The 14265-nt window shown below is 42.6% G+C and overlaps 1 protein-coding gene across 1 annotated transcript in view; it reads right to left on the reverse strand.

The window, feature by feature from the left end:
* Window positions 1–14265, reverse strand: part of PRKAR1B (protein kinase, cAMP-dependent, regulatory, type I, beta) — a 94343-nt gene that overhangs the window by 5001 nt on the left and 75077 nt on the right. The window contains exon 8 of the mRNA XM_009878486.1: window positions 13690–13811. Within this exon, the coding sequence (XP_009876788.1) occupies window positions 13690–13811 (122 nt within the window). The remainder of the gene's footprint in view (window positions 1–13689; window positions 13812–14265) is intronic.

The raw sequence follows: 14265 nt of genomic DNA on the forward strand, positions 1-14265 counted from the left end.
AGCTACAGAGCACAGGCTGTCAAGAAGTTTGACACCATTTAATAAATCAGCACTTTGTGATGGTATTAAACTGAAGGCAGACAGGCACGTCTTTCTGCTAGCAGACAGTCCAGAGTGAAATTATGATCTTTGGTGGGTCCAGGAATATTCCCTTTCAGTCACTGGGGAGTGCCTGTATTCCCAGGAACCGATATCATTAACCTTGCCTCCTCTCCTCCAAGTAAATACGGGCATCCTATTGCAAAAACAACAAGAGCAGCAGTTCCAAAAGCAAAGTGCCATCAGTGCCTCTCTGCCACCCTCACCCCATGCGCCTGCTCACTCCCTCTGTCACTGCTCTGTCACGGTGCTGAGAGTATTTATTTGACTCTTTCAAATGCATCAGCAGTTTGTTTTGTAAAATTTATGGCTTAGATACTGCACCATAATTTAAGATATAAAAAATAAATTAGGGTTTACAATCCATGAGCTCCCATCCTCTCCAAAGTAATGAGATTTTGATAGATGTTTCACTTTTAAACCATTGGACCATAAGGATGAGTAAGACATCCTACAGCCTAAAGACAGCAACCCACTTGGATCAACAGTGATTCCCAGGCCTCATCCTGCAGGTACTTATAATTGCTACTTGCTTCAGGAGCCCTATTTTTATATTTAAGTATGAAACCTACAACCAGCAGTTGGCCTAAGTGGCCTGGCTACGAAAGGCAAGTGTACAATGACGCCAACAACACCGGATGGGATCAGCACAAAGCAAAAAGTGTTGGGGGGTGAGGTGCTACCTCTGGGACAGGCTGTGCAGTACGGTCCTTCACCAGGGCCAGTGGGCGGGAAGGGAAATTCAGCACCGTTCTAAAAACTTCTTGGTTTAAAAGTCAGTCTTGTTGATGTTTTGGTTTTGCTGGCCTAACCCCCCATTTTAAAGATGTAGCTATCACTGAAAATATAGTGAGGCTCCATCTGTAATAAAGAATATATTTATTGTTATTGAAATTGAAGAATATTTATTCTGCCCTGAACACATGCAACATCAGCATCTATGTCCTTTTGATGCACTAAGCATACAAAATAAAGTTCTACTTTTTAAAGTGAAGTTTTATTTTCATATCAAGAAGTTACTATTTCTATTTCCATTTTTATGTAGCACTTCTCTTACTCTGTGCTTATTCAAAGAGAAGCATGGAAGACAATTTTTTTTCCCCACGCACTCAGAATTTTACGTTTTTACCTGAGTTTTGAGCTTAGAAACTTTTTCTAGCCTATTTTGTTTTCCTCTTCACCATCCACTAGAAAAGAGCAGTGCAGTCTATAGAATTAGAGATGGAAAAGGTCAGGCCGATCCATCTGCTATTGCTATTAACTCTATCAGTTGCTATTATGAGCATACCTTTGCTCTTTCTCACTTTGTTAATCCGCACACTTCATAATTCACACGTTCAAAAGATAAGTTTCCCCTCACTCCACAGTCACACAAACCCTCGTTATATGCCGCTATTGAATCTTTGCGAAGTTACTACAAAAGATGAAGGAAGAGGCTGTGAAGTGGCATAAAACTCTCCTGTTCATAGAGCGAAGCAGACAGGACTGGATGGAAGCTACAGAAGATCAGAAATGAATTAAAAGATCTTACACCCAGTAGGATTCAGGGAGTGTTTTATTCAGTTGCAGGCAAGATGAGGTTTGTGGAAGTAATATCTTTTATGAGACCAACAAGCATAGCTAGAAAAGGGAGAACTATTGGGCTCACATGGCTTTCTTCAAGTTGCCTATTTCTCCAGATATAGCTAATAAAATATATCATTTTCTTTTCTACAAACACTGTCTGGGCAATGCTCTTGCACTATAATAGCTACAACCATAGTAAGTTGCAACTTATTTAATTATATCTGCCTGCTTACTGGTTCCTGCATGTGATTAAATCATTCATAGAACATTTCCAAATCATTACCTTAAATTAAGGGAGTCAAAACCTACAGCTCCCGATGCTACAAAACTCCTGGAAATAGTGATTGCTGGGTGAATCTGCGAGACTTGCTATGATCCATCAGCTAACATTTCATCCTCCACTTTGCAAAATGATCATTTAAACCAGTTTGATTGCCTGATGTGAAACCTCAGCCAGCTGAGCAAACTTTACATTTGTGCCTGCCATTTACGATGCGTATGTTGTAATGACTGTGGAGCGGGTCAAGGATACAAGAACAGACCCCAGGTTTGCAGTGACGGAAACAGTGTTGGTTGGTGGGTTTGCTTATCTCTAGCCAAGTGAGGTCTTTCCTGCATCCATCAGGGTTCACTACAGGTTACAGTGAGAGATGATGCACAAGCTAATGAGCTACTGAGACTTCTTGATCACAAACATGCAATGTGTTGGACTTGCAGCTTTTTTAATTTGGTTGTGACTCTGGAAATTTTGAGTGCCACTGATTTCAGTGGATTTTCAGAAAGCCAGCACTTTGAGACATTCATTAAGATTAATAATGCAAGCTCAAACGAGCTCGAAGGGCAACATTAGTGTAACGATGTGTGCATCGGGATATCCACACAACCTCCCTGAGAGAGAGCAGTGCTGCAAAAAGTGCCTTTACACTGCAACAACCGCAGCGTCGATGGATGGGATTATCATTACGCTGTCATTGTAACCTTAATGCATCATCCTCTCACTGCCCATAATTCTCAACAGCACCAAGGCACGCTGCAGGCTAGCGAAGACGGAAAGCAAACCTCGCTCCCCAGCTGGCCCAGATCCTACACATTAGCTCCACAGCCACGCTCGGTATCAAACGATCTGCAGTTGGCCGTGTGTACCAGCTCTATCGCACCTGCGAAACGCCGCCGTATGTGTGTCTAAACTTCCACCACTTCTGCTACTTAGGCACATTTATATTAGATTGGGAATAACATCCAGACCCGAGAGAGAGGAACAAAGCTGTCTAGAGCAGCCACCGAAATAGCCACAAACATAAAGGTACTTTTGAAAATGACAATCAATCATAAGCCAAGTGTAGCTTAAAACAGCAGAAACAACGGAGCCGCAGGGCATTTCCTAGGGATATACGAGAGGCCAGGGTTAAGGCCCAGACATGACTACACCCAGCCCGTCATTAATCACCAGGAAACACCTTTGCCTTGATCGTTCAGTATTTAAAATCATAGATGTTTGACACAGGAAGACCTTTTCAATCGTTTGTTCATCCTCCTATTGCAGTATCTCAGACAATCTTCCCCTTCAGTGTTTCTTTGATACAGTTTGCATTAAACCTGTGCTGTCCTTATGTATTCCCCTTGAAGTAAAAGAAATGTTGTTATCAGATGGAAGAAGACTAGATTCAGGCAGAGGGAGACCAGTAAACATAGTGAAAAACCAAAAGAAGCAGAATACACTGCACCAACTGCAATTTGCTTCATGCATGGAGACCCCTGCAATACTTGGGCAAAAGAAAGTGTTTTTGCACAAAGAATGAAAAAATAGGATTTTTTTCTGTTAAGCCTTTTCTGCTGAAAGGCTTTCAGAGTCAAAACACTAAGTTTTATAGTTTTTGACTTCAAAATGTTGCCCTTGAGCCACAGCAGCAGAGCTCGATCACACAGGTGTCCAACAGAAGCGCATCCATGTGTTGGGGACTTAAGACTTCATCAAGAGTCATCACCATCAGACTGAGGGACACCACAGTGGCCTCCGTGCTCCCCAGCCTCAGTACCACAGTAGTCCCATGCTTCTCTTCCACGCCACCAGTTGCCAAGTGGGTCTGGGAAGCCTGGGAATGAGGGGATGGTGACAGAGGGATAAGGACACCAGCCCCAAGCCATGGGAGGAGCCCCTTGCCTGGGGTGTGATCCTCCTTGGCAAGTTGTCCTGGCTCCCTGCCCAGAAAGCTGGGAAGCGATTGCACCAGGGCTGAGCCTTTGAGGTCCCTCTGTGCTTTTATCTTTACTCCATTCTAGGATTTTAGTTGCCCCTTTTATTACACATTCAGTCACCTGTCGTAGGGGTGACGAAAAGCAGATCCGCTCAGTAAAGGTGGGCTCAGATGCCGGGTTTTAATGAATCATCTCAGTGATACTTGGCCTTGACTAATCGGTAGCTTCTGTGGGAAAACAACTGAATTAATATTCATCCTGGTGCCAGATTTTAAAGATTGTCTGTGCCAAGCGCTGTGGATTATTGGCAACAAGGCACTGTTTTCCTCTCTCAGACATGTCAGCCTACAAAGCAATAAAAGTCACAAAAGAAAAAAAATGTTGCATTTTAGAGATTCTTTCTTTCTACAAAGCTAGCCATTATCCTGACTGTCTCTGAAGCCAGGAAACGTCCACTGAGTCAACATAAAAGTGGGTTATTCATCAACTGTTCATATTTGTGACTGACCTGACAGGGCTCATCTCCTGGAAGCAGACAGTGCAGAGCTCTACCACCTACAGCAGAGGCAGGGTTGAATGCAGGGGAGAGAAAACAAGAAAACAGTGCTGAACCTCCCTCACCCTGCCTGCAGAATCCTTTCTGGTGAAAATCGGTTTTAGCTGTTAATGTTGTTTTACGGCCCAATTACTCCTACCACCATCTGCTTCTTTGTGAAAACATTCTGTAGATGCTGAAGTAACCAGACCAAGCAAAAGGCTGAGGCAGACATTGTCATTAAAGTCTCCTAACTAATGCTGTGACCACAGGGCTCAGCGAGCAGCTGTGGCCAGCTAGGGCAACAGCTTCTGAGTGAGAAAGAAAACTTGGAGCAAACTGAGGGAAGGAGAGAAACAAATTTATCTGAGAGATCTGGAAGATCATAGAATCAAAGAACCATAGGATCATAGAATCGTATCAGTTGGAAGAGACCTAGAAGATCATTGAGTCCAGCCTTTGGGACAGCCCTATTAACCTACCAAACAATTCCCCCCAACGTAACGTCCACCCGTCTCTTAAACACCTCCAGGGATGGTGACTCAGCCACCTCCAAGATCCTCCTTGGAAAGCTCTCCTAAGTCCTTTCAGTTAGTGAATCACGTGTATTCGAAGGACTAAATTCTGAAACTCAAGAAACAAAAAACTTGGGCTTTCAAAGTTGCCACTTCCTGGAGCCCATGGTGGAGATCCTTAAATGCTCCACAAAGTCCACATTACACAGCTGATATTCATTCAATGAATCTGCAATCGTCTCAACAGTATCTTTGCAGACGAGAGACAAAAGCCATCCAAGTAAGGAACAGCTTTAACATGATCCAGAGAAAGGGATGAACTCCAGCAGGGATTAGGAAATTCTCCATTCCTCTGCCACCAGGTTGGACATCACTACGTTTCAAGTCTTCTGTATATTGCAGTATCTTTGCTTGACGAAAGAGAGGCACTTCTCTGGGTGGAGCTCCTAGTTCCTGAGATAGCAGATGCCTTTAACTTCAATTTAGATTTAACGAGCCTCAGGCCATAAGTTCTTGGTCATGTTGACTAAGTGCTTTGATTCAGAGCTTGTGAGCTCGGTCTTCACTGTCAAAAGAGATTGCAAGGATCCTGAGAACCTTCTGAAAAGCTTGAGGGGTAAACAGCTCGTCCTGTTCTCCTTACTCACACGGAAAAGCGTTTCATCACCTGGGAACATCCGCTGCTTTTGCAGACTTCCATGGTAGGAAGACACTACTGGACAAGACTAGAGAAGAGCCAAAGCATCAACCATAACTTAAAGCAAGTACTACCTAAATAAAAAGTCACAGGCTGTTTTGAACACAGAGGAAAACTAGCGCTCTGATTTTTATGAAAATTCAAATGGAGCATGTATATATTAAGAACGAAACTGTCAATTACGAACTTTTTACTTCTCTGTACACCAAACAATCTCCCAGTTTTCCACGTAACCTATAAGAAGCCAGGGTGTGTCTGTATTTCCAGCATAAACTTCAATTTTACGGGTTTACAAATCAGATGTTTTAAATTACAGCTGAATGAGACTGAAGACTCCTACACAAGTTGTCATGTCAAAAGCGATCTGGCGAAACATTCACACGCATATTTTTGCGCTGGGTATAGCATGTGCAAAGGAGACGTTCTGAAAACTACTTTTAAGCCTTAGAGAACAGTACAGCTACACTGCATCCTCCCAGTGGTTTTCCTTCAAGACCTAAGTTTACCAGCGTCCCAGTGGCACAGAATAACACAGCAAGTCCTTGCATGTACCTCGGGCTGCTGGCATAAGCAATGTTCTCAGTCACAACGTCCTGAAAGACCACTAACACATCACTCCTCAGCTGCCGTTTTAGCCCTTTGGGAGTGCTGATAGCATCATTCCTGGGACGGCTTTTATGTTACAGCTAAGGATCAGCAGTTCTGGGGCTACTTTCCAAGAGGAGACAAATCCTTTGAACTGTGTAGCCAAAGACATTGCAAATATTCCTTTAGCCAGTAAATAATCTTGGGTTTTTATTATTTGCCAACCTCTGATTTATGAAAGATTTCAATAAAAAAACAGGGGAAGAAATAAACGAATTTCAGTCAGCGATACAAAATGCCAGTGACTTCCAGATAACCTGCAGTAGAAAATAACATCTATCATTTGGGGGTGATAAAATTTAACATAAATGTAAAAGGATGGCCAGTTGATGCTGGCCATAGGGCTAACATTGCTTTTCTGCCTTAGACCTTCTGTAAGCAAAAGCATGAAGGTCCAGATCTTCGAGGTACCTAATTCCTGTTGATTGTTTTCAGCAGCAATGAAGAACTATCTTAATTCTTTTGCCTGAGCTTCAGACTGCACCATGTCACATGGAGGTTGCTTCACACACTACATCACACAGGTATAGTGAGGATAAACCTAGTGAAGTTCACGTGATGTTCTTGTAAAACAGGTAAGTAGCTAAGATGAAACGAGCTATTTAAAAGGTTACATATATTACATACCACAGTTATTCTGACTTTTAACATTCTTTGGCTATACTATATGGATGTGCCAATCCAGGTGGGAATTTTTTTCCATACTGTGCTGTGTACGTTGCTTTTGCATTGTTTTTCTACCCATCACACTTCTTTTTAAAAAAGCTCAATATTCATAATATAAAACCAAGCTGACCTTACTGGTCTTGGAGAGAGATGATGCAAGAGGACTTAATTCTGACTGTGGACTCAAGATTGAGTCACGACTGGGTTTGAATTGTACTGATTTTTTTAACTGTACATTTTTAAACTATTATACATTATTCTCCAGTCTCTGGGTTCATAGCAACTCAAAGAATTTACATACAGTTGTCCTGGTTTCTGCCACAAATGAGGAACAAAATCTGCAAAGTTCTAAAATAAGACTAGAAATATTGGCTAATCTGAAATTTCGCAAAATTGTTAAGAAAATGCTCCACTGTACATCACTTTTGAGGTTTCAGATTTTGCAGGATTTACCGTAGGTCACTGCATTGAGGTGGTTATTAGTGGGGCTGGAGGAAGAGGTGGAAGGAAGGGCCAAAAGCTGAGGTCACTCACAGGTCCTCCATGGCTGCTGGAAAGAAGGGGAGCAGCCAGTTGCTTCCTACAAAACACTATCCCTTTCTGAGAGCGAAGAGTTAAAAGGATACGCTCAAGCTGGCATGGATGTGGCTACTGCACTGACATATATGCAGCCTGATCCACTGCCCGCAGAAGTCAAAGTCAAACTGATTTCAGCAAGAGTTGGGCTAAGCTGACGTTTTAGTCTCTTTGACTCAGCAAAATACTTCACCTCCATCCTTAGTCAGGATGGGACCCAATCACACATTCAACTTTCAATCTTTGACGTCAGCTGGCCATGAAAAATGCCATCCTGAACACAGATGAACTTTGAAGCGGGGCCAGTGGAAACTCCATGGCTCCAGCACAACAAGGTGATATCAAGAAACCTGACTGTGCTTTTCCTGTAAGAGCTCTATGGGGAACAATGTCTCTGAAGTCAAAAATAAGCAAAGTACAGAGCCCTCGGTGACTGCTGGCTCTGTTTATTCGGTATATTTTGTTTATTGGGTATATTAGGGGTTGCTGCAGACTGCCTTTGACAAACATTTTCAGTATCAACAAAATCCCAGTAAGACTAAGCAGTTCGGATTGTAGCCTTTGAAACTCCTTTTCTAGACAACATTCATCTTCCTAATTAATAATTAATCGCACTGTGTTTTTAAAGAGATTATCAGGTGTGATAGCAGAGTGTGCCTAAGGCAGTGACTTCATTAACCATACGGAAGAAGTTTACTTTGTAGTTCTCCTGCCTGTCGCAGGGGTAGGTGCCAAAGGGGTCTCTCTTAGGTTAGAAAGTTAAAGAGCAACAATTTAGAGCAGGAAACAATTGGGCTATTATTTTTCTTTCCCCCTCCCCCCTTTTCCTTCTGAAGGAGCTTTTAAATCATAAATCTTCAGATGCTTGTTGTGCAATTTAAGACTCAAGTCGACTTTTCCTACAAAAAGGCCCATTTCTGTGAAGAACAGAGCGCCCTTCCTAGCTAGACCAAGCAAGGATCTTCCACCTCTGGTGCACGTTACCATGGCAGGAAGAGTTTACAAACACTGTTCCACCTAAGAAGGCTTTGAGCTGCATTTGTGCAGAGACGCTCTGTAGTGTGCCAAGAGTGTCAGCGAGGCTGGAAATACTGATTTCACCTACAGGACAGTATCTCAAGTACGCTCTCAGCAAGAACTTGCAGCAGATCCTGCCCAGACCGGAGCTAGTTTGTGGCCCTGACTTGAAATGTCAACAGCAGCACGAAAGTTGGCAGCCCCCCCTGGAGGGTTACAACACTGTTTTCTATGTGATCAGCCAAGAATAGTGCTGGACAAATAAGCACTACCAATTAATTTGATTCATTTCTGTCAATGAGGCAGCTCTATGCATTGATTCTGGAAGGATTTCTGCACTACCAATGACATTTTTTCTCTTATTTGTCAATTTTGTTACTCCCATTGCCTGGTTTCCATACTGATGGATACTTTATGCCTTTTCCCATTCAGCTTTTGCTCCCCTTTATGAAGTGTCTTTAGGATTACGCTCACTTGAGGGGAAACAGGGAGGGCAACATTCTGTCCTCAGCCTGGGTGGATAAAACAGGTGAGACTGAAAATCAGGTGCCCTGTTTCTGCCTCTCTCTAACCGGCAAGATAATAACAAAGAACCCAAATCCCCAGCTCTTTTGATGTGCTTTTCACAAAGGAGTTGCAGAGGAGGGTGCAACTACCCTCCCTAACCCAGCACTAATCTGCAATTAAATACACTAGTTTTTAAAGTTAAAACCAAAAATCTAAATGTGAAGCTACTTGATACAATGGGTCCATTTCTCCTTGAATTTTCTCCTGTGAATTATCTTCTATTTTTAGGTCTTTTATTTTTAGCCTGCCGCATGCTATCACTGGGCAGCTCGACCAGCTATTAATTGGAAATGTTTTACTTCTCATGCGGTTTTATTTCTTTGCTTTCTGCACCACAAACCAAACCGTCCTTGGAGGAGATGACAGGCCAGGCAGAGCACATTTAAAGGACAGTTACAAGCTGTGCTCTCTGGGTGCAGTGTGGCATTATCATAAACTTTTTGCTGCTCTCTCCTCCTACACCTGCATACGTTTGTGTCTGTGCACACATTTTTCTTAAGCCATGTCAAACTTTATGGAGTATTAGGGTCATATGGCAGCAGTTCAGCAAGCTCCCAGTGCTTAGCTGAGACTAAAAAACTCCCTGTGCAGAGTCGGCGGAGTCCCGTGACACTACCGGTGTGCCGCACGCCGTGCTCGGTCACCACGAGCAGATCCAAATGATCTGACACAGGGAGGGTGGGAGCTGGAAAAGCCAGTGGGGCACCTCACGGCTGCAGGTCCCTGCGGTTTTGGCAGATGCGTTAAGGACTTCGAGGTACTGTGCCATCCAGCCAAGTTCGAAGCTGAACTTAAGAGAGTGGTACATAAGCACAACTGCTATTTTTAATACTATTGTCGCTACCTTTCTCAGTAACCTAGACAACAGCAAAACCCTCATTTCTTTCCAGTTTCAGAGCGCTACTACACTAGCTCAAACTACTGTTCGAGCTGAAGTCAGTGGCAAAGCACGAGTTGGGAATAAAATCAGCTCCTGTTCAACTGGCATTTTATTTAAAGGGACTTAACATTCGCTGGGATATTTAACTCCGCACAGCTCGCATGCCTTTGCAAGCTACCACTTTAAAATGCTAGCTAAAAATATTTGCGTTATCTGAAGTCAGATGAATAAATCCTCCCTACTGCTGGGTACACAGTGTGGCAGTGTACAACACAACTGCAAATTTATTTGTTAGAAACTGTACATCTGTTATGATTTACGCTTGCCAAAACATAATTCTTTATGGCAACAATTGTTTCACGGTGCTTAAAGTTTTTCACCTCTGTGCCAGGAATCTCATATGGGATAATTCCATGACCTTGGAATCCAGCAGATACATTCCACATCTGTCTGGTCTGGGAAAGCCTGAGTTTGTTGTGTGAAAACCATAGTGGGAAAATACGACCTGGAAATATCTGAAAATACAGAAACTGCAGGGCTGCTTCTTTTTTTCCTTTTTCTTTTTTTTTTTTTTAATTACCAGTTTCAAGTGCAGTAAATCAATGTCACAGAAGTTGTTACTTTGCTTTTGTAAGCAGACATTAATATCTGATCCTATCTTCAAATTAAGGAATATGGTATAAACATTAAAATAATTCTATCTCTGGAAAAAATCACAGCCTTTAAATATTAAAACTACATCTTGTTGAAGTCTGCTTGAGATTTAAATGGAAAAACACCCAAACAACTGCAAGTAAACATCACTGGTGCCTGTGAATGTTTAGGATGGCAGAAAAATTGTAGCTGTCCTGGAATCTCAGGGTAATACTGTTCGCATTAGACTTTTTAACAAAAAATGAACCATAACAGCTTTGTGAGCAGTGAACTTAGAAAGCCCTGGTTTCCTGCAAGTCTTCCCTGTGCACGTTTTCTGACTTTCTGTTATTCTAATAATTTGGCTGAGTTCCTGCTGCAGCCCGGCTCTCCATAGGGCACTGCAGCATTTTCATGCTTACAGCCTGCACCTCCAATCCCCTGCACCCTACTACGATCTGTGATAACGACCGTGGACAGAAAGCAACGAAAACAAGTTATGCTAAGAAAAACAGAGGAAAGGTGAATGCGCTTGCTTGACAGAAGGGGGAGACTAAATATTCTTGTCCATACTAACCAGGACGATATTTCTGGTTTAGAGCAGGAATTGTTCCAATCATCACTGAAGCTGAAAATCTCACTTTCAAAAGGGTTTAATCGTTACTCTTCAGTCTGCAAATCCTGAAGGTGGCAATTCACTTATAGGCTGTGTCCCTCTGCAGGACCAGTATACTTAAAAGATGGCACAGAGGACAGCAGCCTTGCAGTTTAACCAGAATGACTGACTGATTTATGAAGTTAATATACAGTTGCGCTACCAATTCAAAACGCATGTGTGAGTCCTGGGTGTCTTAAACAAGCTTTCATGATAGGAATCACAAAACCCCACTTGGAACCAGTACCTGTGATGTTGGTGCACCAAAGCTTTGTAAATTGATAACTAATTTGTCTAAAGGATGCCATGAACGAGCACGAATGCCGTGAGAACCTTGCCCAAAAATTGTGTGGTAAAATTTGGCTTTGTACTACTGCACATACTGTGCTCCCAAGGATACTGCGCTCTGGTGATATATGAAATGGTTTCTGCATATACAGCAGCCAAACAAATTGGCTGCACTTCTACTGTTTTGGATTATAAGGCCACAAACATCCAAAAACATAGGAAAGAAGCTAATGACTTTTCAACATATTGTGACAACAAACCAGCCAAAAACTACTTTCAACCAGTTTGTAGAATAATGTGTTCCTGGTGGCTCGCATCAACTGTTCTGCAGAAAAGTTTAACATCAAGGATGTAAAATCCTGTGAAATCAGGCTTAAAATACAAAGTTAAAACTATGTGTGAACAGGCAGAAATATCACTGCAGCACAAGAAATAGTTGATAGTGGGTATTCATTCTTTAATGTAGAAAAATAGAGGCAATTTCCAAAGTGAGAAACTATGTTAGATTTATAGTGCAAGGGTGAGGTAGGCACATACTTTATGGTTATGCAGTATGCAGTGTTAATACTTTTCTACCCATTCAAGTGTTAACAGCTGTTCCATCAAGAGGGGGAAAACAAAGGCCCTTGGTAATTCTTAAGCAAGTTGCCAATTTTCCACATGGGATTCGATGGCTAAGAAAATTAGGTTTTTTCCTAGTTTCATGCTGCTGCAAGCAATTACAGCACACCTAGTAACACCACGAGAAACAAGAACTCTGTATTTCTGGAATTGACACTATTGTTTTGTAGTGGTACTGCTCATCACATGTTTAAAGTTCCTTAAGTGCCGAAGTGGGTGATATACAGGTGCAGTTATTGCACTGACAATTTTGGGACCATTAGAAGAGAAACTATGTTCATAAATCAAATACTGCTTCCAACACTCAACAGGAAAGAAGGATGGAATTTTAAGTGTCAGATATTGATTATGAACCAAATCCTAGCTGCCTTGGATAGAGGCATCTGTCCAAAAATTCACAGATCAGGAGCAAGCGAAGAAAAATCTGCTGGCCTCTAAACCTTGTGGAATGAGCACTGCACGAGCCCTTTATCACCGGAGCAGAGCAGGGTCTCTTTCCTCCTAAATCACATCACTACACAGCAGCGTGACGGAGCCTCAGATGTCTCCAGCGTTGATACACCTGGATCCAAGGCAAGGCAGCGATACCAGCCTCCTCACATCCATCTGACCCACCTTCTCCCCCAGGGAGGGACTCAGATTACCTCCTAGTGCCTGGGCCACCACTGCCTCGTTGCTGGTCATGTAACATCTGCTCTGGTACGTACCCTTGAACTGTGACCACAGAGCCCTATGCTGGTCATTCCCAGTCTATACATTTGTGCACTAACACGCACAGCTGGTACTGAAAAGTTCCTACCTCAATACATACCCAATCATATCCTAATGCTGTCTTGTTATTCTTAGTCTGAGTCTCTCTAATACCTTTTTATAGCTTCTTATATCACAGTGCCTAGGTATTTGTATGAGATACCAAGGATCCAAATATTTATCTCAGAGAGGAGGCAAAATCCCATCAGCATCTGTTTGCAGAAGCGAGATGGTGGAACTGAAGTGTCAGATAATCTCCCAAAAAGATGTCAGCATCTTCAGCTGCCTGACAGATCTGTCTGCCTGTGTGAGAGTAAACAAGAAAATGGCTCAGCCATTTCAACTGAGTTTAAGGCAAAACAAGGAACAAATTATCCGTTTTCAGATCTGGCCTCTTGCTCCAGTTTACAGACGTTCATTTGTGATTTCCCCTGTATATTCCTTTGGGAACAATGCACTGTGTGGCTGGCTACCCTGGCTGAAGAATTTGGAACAAGAAAAATCTCAAGTAGAAAAGAAACCTTCAGAAAGTAAAGACACCAGGCACACCTTAAAATTCCTCTCCATTTCCAATTCACTGGAAATTAGGGATCGTCCCACTTAAGACACTTCCATGGAAGTGGTGTCTGAATTCATTTGAATTTTGAGCAGTTCTCCTGCTTTGAATGGAGTTAGTTCAGATTTATGCTGAAGTAAGAGATTAAACTGAATCCAAATGACTTGCAATACAAAGTCTTGATCTCTACCAGGAAATGACAGAGCTTATCGGGATGCCAATCTTACCTCTGTAATAATGAAGAAGTCATCACCGGGCTCTCCTTGCACAACAATTTTTTCTCCATCTTCAAACTGGACAGGTTCCAGCGCATCAGCCACCGTCAGCCGCTCCCATTTGTCCAGGGACTCTAAAATATTGAAGATTGTAAAGCTATATTACAAAAAGACTAACTCTGGATGAAGATTCGTATTAAAACTGACAGCTCTGCTATGCCTGGTTCTGTTATAAAAGAAACATTTCTTTCAACCAGGCACTTTGCATGAACCTCCAGTTGGGAAACATGAATGTATTTATTCATTATGTCTTAAGACTTTAGTAATCACCCAGATAATAATCTTCAAAGTTGGCTCCAGTTCCCTACGTCTGCGATCTGATCTGCGCTGCCCTGATGCTGCAGCGGATTGGAACAGCCCAGGAGCTGTTTGGAGATACCGGCGATACGGGAGCGCCCAGATTCTCCTACCACATCCCACACCAGATGTCAGAAATGAGTCCTCCTGTCTTTTCCTCAGAGTTGCTCTCAGCTGGTTCCCGATTGCCTGGGAGATAAGTGATACAGAAGGGCCAAGCTAGAGGATTAC

The sequence above is a fragment of the Apaloderma vittatum genome, unplaced genomic scaffold (assembly GCF_000703405.1).
Source record: "Apaloderma vittatum isolate BGI_N311 unplaced genomic scaffold, ASM70340v1 scaffold11921, whole genome shotgun sequence".
Taxonomy (NCBI): Eukaryota; Metazoa; Chordata; class Aves; order Trogoniformes; family Trogonidae; genus Apaloderma; species Apaloderma vittatum.